At 40.9% G+C, this 15051-nt stretch overlaps 1 protein-coding gene across 2 annotated transcripts in view; it reads left to right on the plus strand.

The window, feature by feature from the left end:
• The window catches only part of agps (alkylglycerone phosphate synthase), a 28413-nt gene extending 13689 nt beyond the window's left edge, over positions 1-14724 (plus strand). The window contains exons 11-20 of one of the 2 annotated variants that reach the window (XR_003672663.1): positions 312-439; positions 1446-1497; positions 3222-3298; positions 3378-3490; positions 5760-5829; positions 6790-6851; positions 7510-7599; positions 9331-9430; positions 10047-10223; positions 10313-10798. Coding sequence is in view for 1 of the 2 variants with exons in the window: in XM_028436399.1 (XP_028292200.1) it covers positions 312-439; positions 1446-1497; positions 3222-3298; positions 3378-3490; positions 5760-5829; positions 6790-6851; positions 7510-7599; positions 9331-9430; positions 10047-10104; positions 14120-14241 (872 nt within the window). In the remaining variant the exon portion in view is untranslated. Of the gene's footprint in view, positions 1-311; positions 440-1445; positions 1498-3221; positions 3299-3377; positions 3491-5759; positions 5830-6789; positions 6852-7509; positions 7600-9330; positions 9431-10046; positions 10224-10312; positions 10799-14119 lie in introns of those variants that run through there. The other variant, XM_028436399.1, reaches the window with a different exon arrangement.
• Positions 14725-15051: the final 327 nt, after the last annotated feature.

The following is a 15051-nucleotide window of genomic DNA, read 5'->3' on the forward strand; positions in this document are numbered from 1 at the left end:
CTCAGCGTCAGGAGGTCTGTCTGCATCTGTCCTACTACTACTGTTCTGCCCGCTTCCTTTGATGGAGCTCTGCTCTGCTTTTCCCCCCCTTCACATTCCCAAGCTGATAAATTTCAGTTTTCCACCAGTGCTTGGCAGAAAACAAGCTCCTCTGAGTGAAATGTGAGACCAAGGTCAAACCTGGAACCCTTGGGACGTCTCTCAGAGGACTGGATAATGTTCTCCAGCTTCTCTTCGAGAGGCTCAGACATAATAAACTGTGGGAATTTATTCCATTGTTCTTCAAATAACCTCATTTTGGTGTTCCACAGGCACCCTCGGTGTGGTCACCGAGGTTACAATGAAGATCCGACCAGTGCCAGAGTATCAGAAATACGGCTCCGTGGTGTTCCCCAACTTTGAGCAGGGGGTCGCTTGCCTTCGAGAGGTCGCCAAGCAGGTAATGTCATCATTCTTTATGTAGATGTAACAATAGATCAAACCAAAATACTAAAGTGACAAAAACATCAAGAATATATGAACTAAATGCCCTAAACTAGCTACTGTTGCTGTAGACCAGTGGTTCTCAACCTTTTTAAAATAAAGGTGCCAGAGACCCAGGACTCACACTGTAACTCATGGTGGTTGAACACAGACATGAACATTGAAGAACAGTCATGTGGAGACAGGGCCATCTATAAGGGGGAATAAAAGGGAGATATTTTTATTCATTTATTTGAATAATATCCACTGTTATCCAGGAAGTTTATTATTATTTGCAGCATAGTATATAAGTCATCTTAAAGATGTAAATCCTTAGAAATGAAATGGGTTAAAAGTGACCAAAAATAGACAAAAAGTTGGTGAAATGGGTATTTAAAAACCACAGAAATTAATTCAAATTTGCAAATTAGAGTGGCTAAAGTGTTAATATTGGCTTACAAGTGGCAGAAATGAGGGAAGGGTGTTTTGGGTAATGTATTTTAATAAGTACCAACAATTAATTTAAACTGGCAAATAATGGGCACGACAAATTTTGAATGTGGTTAAATTGGATAAATAAGCATGAAATATGGTGAGAAGAGGTTCAACATAACATACGACATTAGGTGTGAAAAGTGATGGATAGGGTTTATAAGTGGCATTGAAATTGGATGAAGACATGGGAGTAATGTAGCAAAGACGCTCTAAAAGGAGTAAAATTATGGAAAGGGAGTGATGAAAATAGGTTAAAATATGGAAAGTTTGGTGTAGTTGCAGATGAAGGGTAGAAATGATCAAAAATGGGCTCAAATTGTTCAGAAAATATTGTTAGTTTCTTAAAGGCATCTGGCGACCCCCTCCCAACATCTCACAAACCCCTGCTATAGACAATAGAGAGAATTCAGAAACATTATCAAACAAGTATGACATGAATATGAGTACATTGGTGTATTTAATAGTCCACATGTTTTTTTTTTCTTTAGAGGTGTGCTCCAGCATCTATACGGCTCATGGACAATGAACAGTTTATGTTTGGTGAGTTTGTTTAATGGCTTTCAAATTTGAATGTGTTGCTGGTGTTCCAAAGGAATTGCAGTTTATATAGATGGTGCTTGTATATAGACGTGTTTGTGTGTAATATCTATGTAAAGAAATACACAATGCTTTATTATCCCCCACCACAAAGTGTGGAAGAGGGGTATAGGTTTGAGCTCCGTCTGTTCATCCATCCGTCCGAGTTAAAAGGAACAGTTTTTCTCAGAAACTGTTTAAAATAGGATAACCAAATTTGATGTGTGGCTTCAGGGTATCAATAACTTGATGGAGTTTGAAAATGAGAAGCGCGCAATTTTTTTTCCAGAGTTATTGCCCTTGTTCCATTGTTTTTACTCTGTTCGAGGTATCTTCAAAAGGGACAGCTTTTCTTAGAAACCGTTTAAGATAGTAATTTTATATTCTGATGTGATAATAATTTATTATGTATACATCTAAGTTCTTAGATTTAGAACATTTAGGAAAAGTTTATGAGTCATGACAACCAATTTGGCGGGGGATGTTGATGACTGTCTTTTTGTTTATTCTGGATTTATTCTTACAGTTAAACTTATAGCGATTATGTAGCTGTTGTGCTTCTTGTGATATTTTTATTTCACTTCCTACAGAAGGTTTGTCATGCATGTTTTAGCACATTTTAAGGCAGGATTTTGTATGTAGGTGTGGATCAGAGAGCTTTAACTGTAATCTACTTTGTCTTTAACTGAGAGATGACTGGGTTTTTAGTCAGGTTTTTGTCATTTCTGTTGTAAACAAGGAAACACATTAAAGTAGCAGTAAAAAAAAAAAAAAAAAGCCACCCTGGCTGAAAGCTTCCAGTACAGCAGGAGGTCTCAGTGAACTTCTCCAGTCTCTGGGGGTCTCATTATCACCCCTTTTTCCCCACTTCTCACAGAGTAGGCACCTTTGCATGAAGCTGCGAATATGAAACAAACATAATTTCATGATTCTTTTCATACCTTCTGAGACCTCTTAGAGTTTATTCTCTTAATCATCTTGCATAATGACTTAAATATTGTATACTCGCAATTTTGTTTTAGTTAGGTTTCACAAATGCAATTTATGTTAACTGTTCTAATGTACAAATTGGAAAACAACATTTCTGCAGCCAGGAGGAAAAGCATCTAACAGTGAGTGCAGGTCTTGATTAAATTTCCCACTTTAGATTTTACATATTTAATTACCAATTTTAAAACCTCTGAGAGAGCTGTGATCACATCTTGGAATGGAAACAATTAGGACATTAAGTGATGAAGAGACGTGAGGATCGGGAGGTGGGGGGGAGGGAATAAATGAACTGTAAAGTCTTGGCGACATCACCCGTGACTTCCCTGCTGTGATTGATAACCATCCCATTGGCCCCAGTTCCTCATTTTTTCTTGTCCAGAGGCGTTTTTGTGCGTCCGATCAGGAATAAATCAAACTGTGTGGGTGAGGAAGATGGATATCACAGTGTCAACCCCACTTCCCCTCGGAAACGATCAGATTTATAGTCACGGTCGCTGGCCAGTTGTAAATGTAAATATTTCCATTTGTTTCCTCATTTTTTTGTGCATCAAAGCTCAAATAAGTTAGACTCTCCTGCACTCTTAGCATGGAGGATGAAGAAAACTGAAAGATGGTTTCACTTTATTGTCTGTATGAATTTAAAGCTCCTTTGTGGGTGTACGAATGAATAAGAACCCTCCCCTCACACACCCACACAGGTCACGCACTGAAGCCACAAGTATCCTCAATATTCACCTCCTTTTTGGATGGGTTAAAGAAGTTTTACATCACAAAGGTAAGAAACCATATGAACCTCTTTGGTTTATCACTGCAGGTGTTTAAATAAAGAGTTAATCATTCATTTCAATCCTCAGTTCAAAGGGTTTGACCCCAGTCGCCTCTGTGTGGCCACGCTGCTGTTTGAGGGAAACCGCGAGAAGGTCCTGCAGCACGAGAAGCAGGTTTATGACATTGCTGCGAAATTTGGGTGAGTTAAGCCTGCCTGTCTAATTCCTAACTGGGATGTGTAGCATCAGGGATGGACTGGGACAAAAATTCAACCCTGACATTTTGTGTCCAGACCAGTCCACTACATGACACCACGTAGTTGATACTCAACATATGGCTTATTGTGTGTTAATTTGAATAATTATTCCCCCATAAAACCTTAAAAGGGGGAAACTTTTCAACCCCTTTTTATCTATTTCCTTTGGCTATTTTGCAACTTCCACATTTTTGCCCCTTTTCAAAAAGTTGACACTTTTTTCAGATTTTAGCTCCCCTTGCCAATAAATATCCATTTTGTTTGTCGATTTTTGCCAGTTCTTTTTGACACTTTTATCCAATTTTTGTTCTTTCATTTTTTTCGCCACTTTTCATCCAAATAAGCTACCTTTTGTTCCACATTTTTGCCCTATTTCACTATTGTTTGTCACATTTTGCCCATTTAAGCTACCTTTAACCATTACATACCAACTGGTTGCTCTTTATTTGCCCATTTTATGGCCGTTTTTGCCACTTTTGGACCGTATCCCTGTGTAGCATTGACTTGCAGTTTAACCAGACTTGAGAAGAAAAAACTTCATTCAGTGTGAAATGCTGCCATTTGTCTTTCTGAGGGTTGAGGATCACCTGTGGACATCTTCCTGTAGTGTTTGTAGTTGTTGTAGCGTGGGCAGCGATGGCCTGACCCTGTTCCCTTCAGGACAGCTCAGGGCGTGAGGGCACAGCTGGGGAGCGCTCTGTGCTAGTGATTGATCATGAAACAGATCAGCGATGACTTTGCTTTAAATCAGCTTCGGGATGAACTAGACCCCCCCTCCCCCCCTTGGGACTTGGCACAGTTTGAAGAAGTTCAAGTAGCAGTAGTTAGTGAAACTTTATGCCACATAAGAAATAAGGAAACATTTACCATAAATGGATTATTCATTTTAAAGGGATCCACCACTGTTTTTACCAATGTGGCCTAAAACCTTTGAAATGTCCTTATTAGAAGATCTATGCCTAATGAAACACATTATTTTGCACCATATTTGTTTTTAATAACTTTTAAAACTGGGACTACTTTACCCTGTGCGCCGAAAATGTTGAAATGACGTCATGGGTGACGTGATTAGCCCATTTTAGTCCAATGAGTTCTATGGGAGGTGAAGCATTTAGGATCATTTAGCAGCTTTTTCAAACAAAATGACAACTTGTGCTACTTTGGATTGCTCTAAAAATCAGTAAAAGTTAAAACATTCGATGTAAACCTCTTGTTTATTGAGAGATGATAAATTAAAACCATGACCCGAAAAAATCTGTGGCCACAGGGGGCGACAGTTCCTTCTATTTACATGCACGCGGAGCTCTTCTTCTCTTCTTAATGGCGTCTACGTAAACAGCAGAGTGGCAACCGTCGCCTCCTGTGGCCAAGGAAATATCAATGGAAACATCAAAGCGATAAGCAGACGCCTGTGAAACCTTAACATATAAAGGTGGTGTGATTTATTACTGACATTTATTTTTGCATGTGTATTAATGACTTTACTTTGTTTTTACTCTTTTAAAGATTAGCTTTCTAATTAGGAAGCATTGCTTTTTGCCTACTTTATTTTTTCCTAAATTGATCTTATAAAGTAGACCTGTTCAGTGTTTTTATGATAAACATTAGAAGTGATAACAGCTGTTTGTGTGGCGCATGAACACATTCTTAAGCTTACGAAGCAAAAAGCGCCAAAGAAGCTATTAATCAATTATTGGAAGTTTTGCTTTATCTTTTTTTTAATTCCTTTTTCAGTTATGAAATAATTTATTGTTAGCTCGGTTGAACAAATTGATCTTGCAAAGGAATTGACACTTGGGTGAACTAAAGCATTTCTACCCATGTGGAGTTCCATATATTCATTCTGTATTTTTATTTTTTTAAAGCAAATCACAGGCATCAGATCAAGTGCCTGTGATGGATTAGCTCGGTGCAGTTTGGTGAGGAATGCTTTCCTGTTGTGTGGCGAAACAGGAAGAAGGATGAAAATCAATATAGCGATTTTTCTAATGAGCTCGGCCTGATTAGTTTGGATGGTGGATAAAAATGTGATTACCCACCGCAGGTGATAGATGTGCGTCTGACCTGTTGGCGATGCACAAAGCACGGCGGCATTGATCCGCCCATTGTTGGATTGACAAGCTCCAAGACGGCCGTTGTGAGGAGAAGCGGCTCGGCCGACAAAGCTCAAAGAACAGATCTGTTAAACATTAACCCTGTTGTCTCTTTCCAGGGGCCTTGCAGCAGGAGAGGACAATGGACAGAGGGGCTACATGTTGACCTTCGTCATCGCTTACCTCCGGGTGGGTCACTCCTCTCGCTGCTTTTTCTCTACTCAGTGATTGGCAGGTGGCGGGGCCGTTTGACAGCTGATATGATTGCAAACAGAGATGATGGGCACCAGTGTGACCTCAGGACTTCTGTGATTCGATGTGGTCGATGTTTTTTAGCGTTTGACTGCAAACGCAACAAAAGTAGAGAACGCATCAATTCATTCAATAAATGAGAGGCTGCTTTGCTTACATGAAGTTAATAAGTAACTGATTATTTTATGCATTGTAGATATATTTGCATGCTGATCATCTATAAAGTCCATCAACATATCAAATGCAGTACAGATAAAGCCTTTTTTCCTTTTTTTTTTTTTTTTTAAACGAACCAATTGATTATATCAGAGGCTGCTAAACAAACGACCTGTTTTTGCTCTAAGGCACGCATATCAAACTCGAGGCCTGGGGGCTAAATCCGTGATTTGGAGCGTATAATTTGGCCTGCAGGAGAAAGTAAAAATCACAGAGAAAACATGAATCATTGTGAAAATGAAACTCAACATTATTTACAGGGGCTCATAGTTTTCCCAGTGCTTATATGGCATTATAGCAGTAATTTTTAATGTTAAACTCAAAACATTACAAAATGTTTCCTTAAATTAATCCATAACATTTTTCTTTATTAAATAGAAATTGGTCAAAAATGATATCTATCAATTATTGCTTGGATATTGTCAGTGTTTTGTATTTTTTGTGTTTGTACAAGTGTAAACTAGGGCACAATAATGTTGAAATTTCTCATTTTCCCGCATAAAATCTGTGGGAGATCAAACTGCTCTGTATTTGGCCCTTGAACTAAAATGAGTTTGACACCCCTGCTCTAAGGTAGCGGTTTAATTTACATCCCAGAACAAAGAAAGGGTATGTCCTGATGTGTATGTGTGTGCATTGTATGGTTTAGGATGACTAATTTAACTTTTGTTCTGCATCCAGGACTTGGGAATGGACTACTATGTTATTGCAGAGTCTTTTGAAACATCCGTGCCGTGGGACAGGTAAATCTATTGACACAAGATGTTTCCTCTTCCTCCTCCCACACAGTCGTCATCCTCACTCCTGCTTTTTTTCTTTTATTTCTGACTTTCTGCTGCTTGTCTTTGACTCCCACCTTCATGGCTGCCTTCTCCTCCCAATAAACCACTGCGTCAATAGAAGCTCAACCTACAAACTCTGCATCACACGCTCTGGCTTGGCTGTGGCGGGTGTAACTGTGCACGTGTTATTGTGACACGCTTGCTGTGAGATCTGCATCTTCTGTTTGTTTCCACCAAACGGAAGCATGTGCAGCTCCTTGTTGTGTAACATGCCTGATGGGAAAGACCAAGAGATCAGGCACTGAGGCGAGCATGTGTGCCCGGCCCATTACGCATCAGGCTCCCCATCCTCCACCCTCCACACGCGGCTGCACAGACTCAGGACTGGCGGCCATTTCCACACCAGTGGGAATCTCTCCCACAATGGCTGTCATGTTGCTCAGTCCACAGCCTATTGTTTATTTTCTGCTTTGCAACATTTCCCATAATTATTTGCTTTTTACTTTGACCTATCACAGTCATCCTTTAGGCCCAGATCCCAAAACATTTACTAACCATTTCTGTTGTTGTTATTGGTTTAAAGATTTGACTTTACATTTCCTGTTTTATTTCTTTTCAGGGTGTTGGACGTTTGCAGGAACGTAAAAGCTCGCGTTGTTCGAGAGTGCAAAGACAAAGGAGTTCAGTTTTCACCACTGTCTTCATGCAGGTAACTGCATCGACACAAATTAAACATTAACTCAAGAAACGCTGGAGGAAAGAAAAAAGGCTAGGCTTTTTTAGACAATTATCCAGAGGGAGGATGAAAAGAGAGAAAATTCAAAAGCGAACATATCGATGTCCCTCCCTAAACAGCTCCCCTGCCTCTTCCAATCTACAACAAACCACGCCTCTACTTTTGTGCACGCGCATAGCAGAACATAACAACAATGTTTAACACACCAACACGTGTAGTATTGTTTTTCACTAATAAAACACTATTGGTAGTTTGATTAAAACATGTTTATTACCTGTCCATGACAAATGTCGCCAAATGCACCTTTAAAAAGTTGTTCTGTTGTCACGAAGACGTTTATCTACAAGCTTTGTACCCGAACTTTTCTTTTGTTTTTTAGTAGAAGTTTTGAAGTTTTGTAGTGCTCCTCCATGTTTGCTGTTGTGACGTGCGTTCTTGTATCCGTGCACAGTTTACACATGCGCATTCACTTTGATTGACAGTCTCCGCTACAGGAAGTCAAAGCCTATTGGCTGGGCGATCGCGGCGCGATTTTCAATTTGTATAGGGGTCTATAGGACGAAGGCAGGACTTATATACATTAATGTATATGAATGACCACCGGCAGTAGACCATAGTAAAAGACTAGTTGGGTATTTTTTCGCATTTCAAAAGAATGATACATAAACATAGATTTCTCAGAAACTCCAGATATCAGCTTTAAGAACAAATGATTAGAAATCTCCTTAACTCCCAGAAGTGCTGTTGTCACTCCTAAAAATCAGTGAAATCTCATCAAAGTTGCTTCTAATTTAAGGCATTCCCACTAAATATAAAAATTCAAACTCTTATTGTCATTAAGTCAACATCTTATCATTTTTAACTCATTTTAAAAGCTTCTTTCTTTACTTATTTATTTTCTTATCAGTAAATTGTGTAATTTGTTTTTGTTGCTGGGACATGTTTTACACTTCTGCTACAACACAACCAAATATTTCAATAATGCAACTGCAGTCAGCAGGTCTGTAGCAGTAAAAATGATAATACACTAAAGATTGCTACTTTATTGATTTAGATTGTCCTTGGTTTGGGCGCTGGGTCTAATCCTAAAGCCTACAGACGCCCCATGTGACGGACAGACGGTATCCTGGCTGAGGAGCACCAGGCTGCTGCTCGTAGATTGCGGACAGATTAGGCCTCACCCTGATTATGCTACAGCCATTCATTTCCCGGCTGCGGTCTGTCACATGATTGATTTGTCCATTTAACCTCCACAACAGTCAGCGTTTGCAGGTGATGGGCCATGTCAAATGAACACGGGCGCTGCACTTTGCTCCTCTGCAGGAAGCCAGGCTGCAGCGAGCAGGAGGCGCTTCTTATTCTAAACAAATAGAACCATTTACAAAACACATTTTAATTTAGAATGTGGTTCATCTCAAGCTGCAACATTTCTCACAATGTCACTTTAGACGTCCTTGTACTTTCTGCTAGTGCAGCCCAGGTGTTTCATTTCACAGCACATAATGTTGTGATATTAAAGGTGACGGTGCCTTCAAGTAACCATGAAAGAAATGGAGGTCAGAGGGTCAAAAATTCATCCCACTTCATTTTGTCTTCAATTTACTTAGGAAAAGAAATGCATTTATTGTAGAAAAGCAGAGACAGCAGAGTGCTCTGTGGAATGTTTGAAGGAGGGACTTGAGCTTGTTTTGTTTGTTTGTGCAGGGTCACTCAGACGTATGACGCTGGTGCCTGTGTCTACTTTTACTTTGCCTTTAACTACAGAGGACTTAGCGATCCAGTTCATGTGTATGAACAAGTGGAGGTAAGGACAGTTTGTAATGGGATTGTACTGGGTCACAATATACTGGAAACCAAACAAAATGTTGGATGTATGAATCAGTTTATCAGTTCCAAATTCCAATTGTGGTTTTTTAACACTCGTGTTGGATGTGAGAGGGAAACATGGAGAAAATGTGCTTCTTTGTAGTTTTTGTTTGTTTCCACTTAAATTTCGAATTCAATTCATAGTGAAGAAAAGATGTTGTTGTTGTTTGTTTTTCTAATTCAATTATTAGGACAGCGTACTAAGATATTAAGTTATAAAATCAGAGATGTTTCTAACAGACAGTAGCTTAAAAGCTAATTTCCATCTGTAGTCCTTGAGTAAAGTTATGTCCATTCTACCAGTTAAAAATAAAATAAAGATCATTATAAATATAATTTTAAGTTCACTAACAGATGCAATAAAACTTTCCAGTTACAATTCCACTCAGTCTTACAAGTAAATCATACAGTAAAAATAGTTTGTGAATAAACATACATACAATCAGAGGCGAGTGCCATTCTTTAGCCTCTCTTAAAAAGGTTGTTACATTGTTTATACCAAGAAGCTCTGATGGAAGCTTATTCCAACATTTCTGTCTGTTTCTGTTTCCCAGCATGCAGCGAGAGAGGAGATCCTCGCCAATGGAGGGAGCTTGTCACATCACCATGGAGGTACTGAAACCTGGAAACTCAAAAATCGAGCCAGACAACATTGAAGTACTTTAGTGAATTTTACACAAAAACAACAACAGCAGCCTGACAGCCTCTCCCAAACCGATGGCTGCTTTATTGTAAATGTGCATTTGATTTGCTTCCCTCACACATCTAGAATTGGCCCAGATGAATGAGTCTGACTCGGCTATTTATTTATTTATTTCAGCGGTGACCAAAAGAAACATGAGCACGGGAGGGCGACGAAACAACTCTGAGGAGCCCATCAGGGCTAACTGAAATGGCTGCCTTATCTATATTGCCATCCGCCTCGCTGTTTTCATACATCACTTCAGGCTATTTATCACACCTGTCAAAAACAGTATGCAGTGAATCAGCTGCAATATTAAATCACAATTTTTCCTGAAGGCTCGGATGGGTTCAAAATTAAAAGATTGCTAATAAAAAGAAGGCGGCGGGGCCCGGGTGAAACGATGCGGCCGTTATCGCCGGCTGTACGCTGACCTCCAAACAGCGGCCAGGCCACCCCCGAGCCACACGGGAGGTACGGGGGAGGAGGAGGAGGGTGAGGAGGAGATATTGATGCGGCTCCCGTGTGTGGGGCCCACTCTGTAATTGTGATTAATAACACTGGGTCTCGCTATCTGGGCGCAGACAGACCGGTTTGTCTGCCCACAATCAGCACTTGACAAATGAAGCTAGTTTCTGTGGGTTTTGTGTATCAAACAAAACAGATGTAGTCAAGGATGGAGAGGTGGGAGGCCACCGCGGGAAATATACATTTTTGTGGCCCTGTGTTTACAGCAGGTCAGTGTTCAGCTGCGTGGGACGTTGGAAGGGATTCAGGCAGGACATCATCAGGTGTTTGCTCCCAGTCACTTCAGGAAGTTTCTTCCCAGTTAGTTGTCACTGGATCCTGAAAGCCAGGAAACTGGGGAGACGTGTCCTTTTTAACTGGGTCACCAGTGTCGCAGCGGTGAGATGTTGTTGAGCATCCATCACCTGAGGAGTCATCCATCCGTCAGCCCTGCGCCGTCGCGTCTCAGCCAATACTTGGGCTCGGCCGTATCACACAGCACACCACAGTGCTGCTGCTGCTGCCTGATTCCATCTGTCACGCTCTGACCCCCATTTGTCAGCGAGACACGAGGAGAGTGAGAAGTGCACTGTTGGAGCAACGAGTCTCACTTTCTCTGTACATGCCCAGTGTCGCCCACACCAGATCTAAACGCTGACCTGATTCAGAGACTCCCTAACTTCCCCAGGCTCCTCCCCACAACACAAAGTTCGCTCTAAAAAGGCATATTTGAAATGATCACCTGCACTACTCTGCATGTCTCAGCTGCACTCACTAAGCCCAGTGAGATTGATTGCAATAGCAAACAAAAAAGAGAGCGTATGACAAGATAGATGTGTAAATTATCACAGTGATGGAGGCAATGATGCAGTCCCAGCACCTTCTGTTTTCTCTCCTTTCCTGAGAGGAGGGAGGGATGGAGGTGGGACAGAGGAAGGAGGAGGTGGATGGGGGTGATGGTGAGAGGCTACACTTTCTGTCTTAGTTACGGGGCAGCAGCAGATTGGCTCTTCTGTCTCCATCTGGAGGTTGGTCCCCTGTGACCCCGCAGTGTGCCCTGCTCTGTCAGGAGACGGGGCCGCTCTCGCCCCACCGCTGATCCCCATCTGGGCTCCTGGCTGGATGCAGATAACATGGAGGTGGAGGTTCGGCCTCGCTCCCTGTGTGGAGTCAGAGCCGTGTGAACACTCCCATCATGCACTGTGCTACATTCAGGCTTCTATCTAATCTGTGCTGATAACCCTGAAGGTGTCAGTGTTTGCTCAGTGAGCAGCACCTGTTTGTAGCTACTGGCTTCACTACTGTATCACACATATAGGTTTACTGGATTATTTTACTGGTTGGTTTCCAATGATCATTCTTGCCATTAGTTTGCGTTATAGAGACTATTTTACAGTTAAAGTAGACAGGACACAAACTGGAGCATTGTAGCCCAAATCTTTTGCTTTTGTTTGAGAACTTTTTTTGTCCTCAATATGTTTTAACTTAATCAAAGTGTAAAACATGGTTTCTTTGTAAATACAGAGAACATGCACCAACATTTATTGTTTTTTCTCTGACACTTAGCCACATTATTACCTCTGCCAAGGAGGTCATCTTTTCACTGGTATTGGTTTTTTGTTTGTAAACCGGATTATGTCAAAAGTACCAAACAGATTAACAACATTTTAACCAAAGATAGACCTTACACCAGACATGGGCAACTTGCGGCCCCGGGGCCACATGCGGCCCTTGCTCTAATTTTGAGCGGCCCAAAATGACAAAACAAAACACATACAAAGTTACAGAAATATACACTAGACAAAATAAATACACAAAATGACTCCAAAAACACACAACGGCACCATAACAAAAAATTATAAATACACCAAAATGATTAGATAAAAAATGTCTCTAATTAATTACATTAATTGGCTCATAACATAAAGAATAAATTAAAAAAAAACTGAAGGAAAATACACTAAATTACTTCAAAAACACACAAAATGAGAAAAAATTACACAAAATGACGATAAAAAAGAATACGTCAGTGAGTATTTTTTTTTTTAACTTAGTTTTTATTTCAAATTCAACAATTTATACAATAACATTCACACTTCTTCAATTTTACTTTTTTGTTTACAGCTGTATCTATGTGTGTCCAATAATAAAATAAAATAGATAAATAAATAAAAACAGGGCAGGTATGACTTAACTCTCATAGGGAAAAAATATGTATTAAAGTCTAGATAAATAACAAGAAGAGGCAAGAATCAGGGAGGGGATTTGCGTGTGCGTGCATATGTATGAGTATGTAGTAACTTTAGCTTGGAAGCAATATGGTAATGGCAGGGTTCCATCTTTTCATGAATTTTTATTTCTGTAGTCTCAGGGTGTGTTATGCGTTCCATATGATAAATTTCCAATACTTTCTCAGTCCAGTTAATGTATGTTGGGGGGTCAGGTCTTATCCCTTTAGTTGTTATACATTTAAGTATTTATTTTGTAGAGGACTGATATAAAGTGAGTAACTCTCCAACTACATTCATCATGACCCTTCACCATTTCAACAAATACATTTTAACTTTAAAGTAAGACAGTAACAAAGATTAAACATGTTTGCTTTAATTCACAAAATGTGCCCGTCAGAGGATTATACATTTCGGGATGCCCCCTGACCCTCCAACAACACTCTTTTGGCACTCGCTCGCGCACCTTGCAATCCCCCTACGCTGTGAAAAATTGCTGGTGAGAACCCTGCTCAAATATAATGCACTTCTTATTACAGGCATTACGGTGCTTCTGGTAGCAACCATGTGTGTCGTCGTTTTGTTAAACTAGTTTGAAAAAGGTTTAAGTTTTAAGAAGAATTGGTTTGAAATAAAAGTCACCCCAGTGTGTGCTTTCCCTCACGTTCACTATCCCAGAGCTTTGGCTTCTCTGTAGACGGAGGTGAACCACAGCTTCATGGCGTTCCTCTCGCTCTTTACGTTGAGGTTGGAGTTGCAGGGTGGAGGGAGTCAGCACAGAGCCCATTTTGGGGTCATTGTGAGGTGCTCTCTGGTTGGCAGTGTTGGAACACAGCAGGACATGGGCCTCGTGGCAGGTCGTCTGGACAGAGAAACCCGCCCCAGTGACCACAGAGGGAGGGAATCGGAGGGGAGTGGTGCCGTGTGAGCGAGGCAGCCGGGGACGGCCTGCCAGCCGGCCCCTCCTCTGGGAACACACGGGGCCTAATGAGTTTGATAGTCTGCTGAGCTCCATAAATCATGCCATGCAAAACATTTCTCCTCCCTGAATAAAAGCATTTATCACCCTCTGTTTATTCACTCACTCTCACAAGATTGATTGGCTCCCAGCAGCCTGCTGAGCAATCAGCCGTGCCGATTCCTCTATTTCTCCCCCTCGCTCGTCTTCCTCGCTTTGCTTATTTATTTATTTCTCTCTTCTGTCATTCAGTGGGGAAACTTCGGAAGGAGTGGATGAGAGAGACGGTCTCCGAGGTGGGCGTGGGGATGCTCCAGTCTGTCAAAGACTACGTGGACCCAAAAAACATCTTCGGCAACAGAAACTTGCTCTAATGACCTCTGCTATAACCTCTGCTATGGCCTCTCTGGATAACACTCAATGTAAATGTGAAGTGAAACATTGAAACGGACAGAGAATCTTCTCCGTCACCAATCTAATTCAGTGCCATTTGATGATTGACCCACTTTCCTTTCTTCTGACTTCATTTTGCACTTAACCTGCTGTAACAATTGCCCACGCTGAAGCTTTTTTTATACTCCAGTGTCAGCGCCGTGTCGCTGCCACACAACTGGACATGATGCAACTAACTCATTGAGTGTTTGTGCTGTTACATTGAACTCTTTCCTTATCTCTCTTGCCAATGTTGCGACCAGCGTGTTTAACATGTGTGTCTTTGTGTTAAATTGATGCTCAATGCGCTTTCTAAAGCGTTGTGCCTTTCTGAAGCATTTGTCTGCCTCTTCCACTTGAGTGTGTGTGTGTGTCTGTGTGTGTTTGTGTGGGTGTGAAGAGAAATAAACCGAGCGCTCTCTGGTCATCTTTCCACCTCCTTTTGAGATATTCTTCACAAATGTGTGCGTCTGCTAATTAAAGTTCAACCAAATACTCTAAAACCTTCACAGTTAGAACGAAACCAGCCAATGTTCCTTGTGTGCGTTTGTTTTTTTTGTACTGACAGCATTTACCTGCTCAGATTGTTACTGAGAAATAAAGTTTTGAGGAGGGAGAAGAAAAAAAAAATCATTTTCATGCCATTTGTTTTAGCTTGATCTAGTTTTTGCTAAGTAAAGTCCAAGGGCCACATTCGGCCCTTGGACTTTGCTTGTTTGGCTCTCTAAAATAAACACAAAATAACACTGAAA

Source organism: Gouania willdenowi, chromosome 21, assembly GCF_900634775.1.
Source record: "Gouania willdenowi chromosome 21, fGouWil2.1, whole genome shotgun sequence".
Classification (NCBI taxonomy): Eukaryota; Metazoa; Chordata; class Actinopteri; order Blenniiformes; family Gobiesocidae; genus Gouania; species Gouania willdenowi.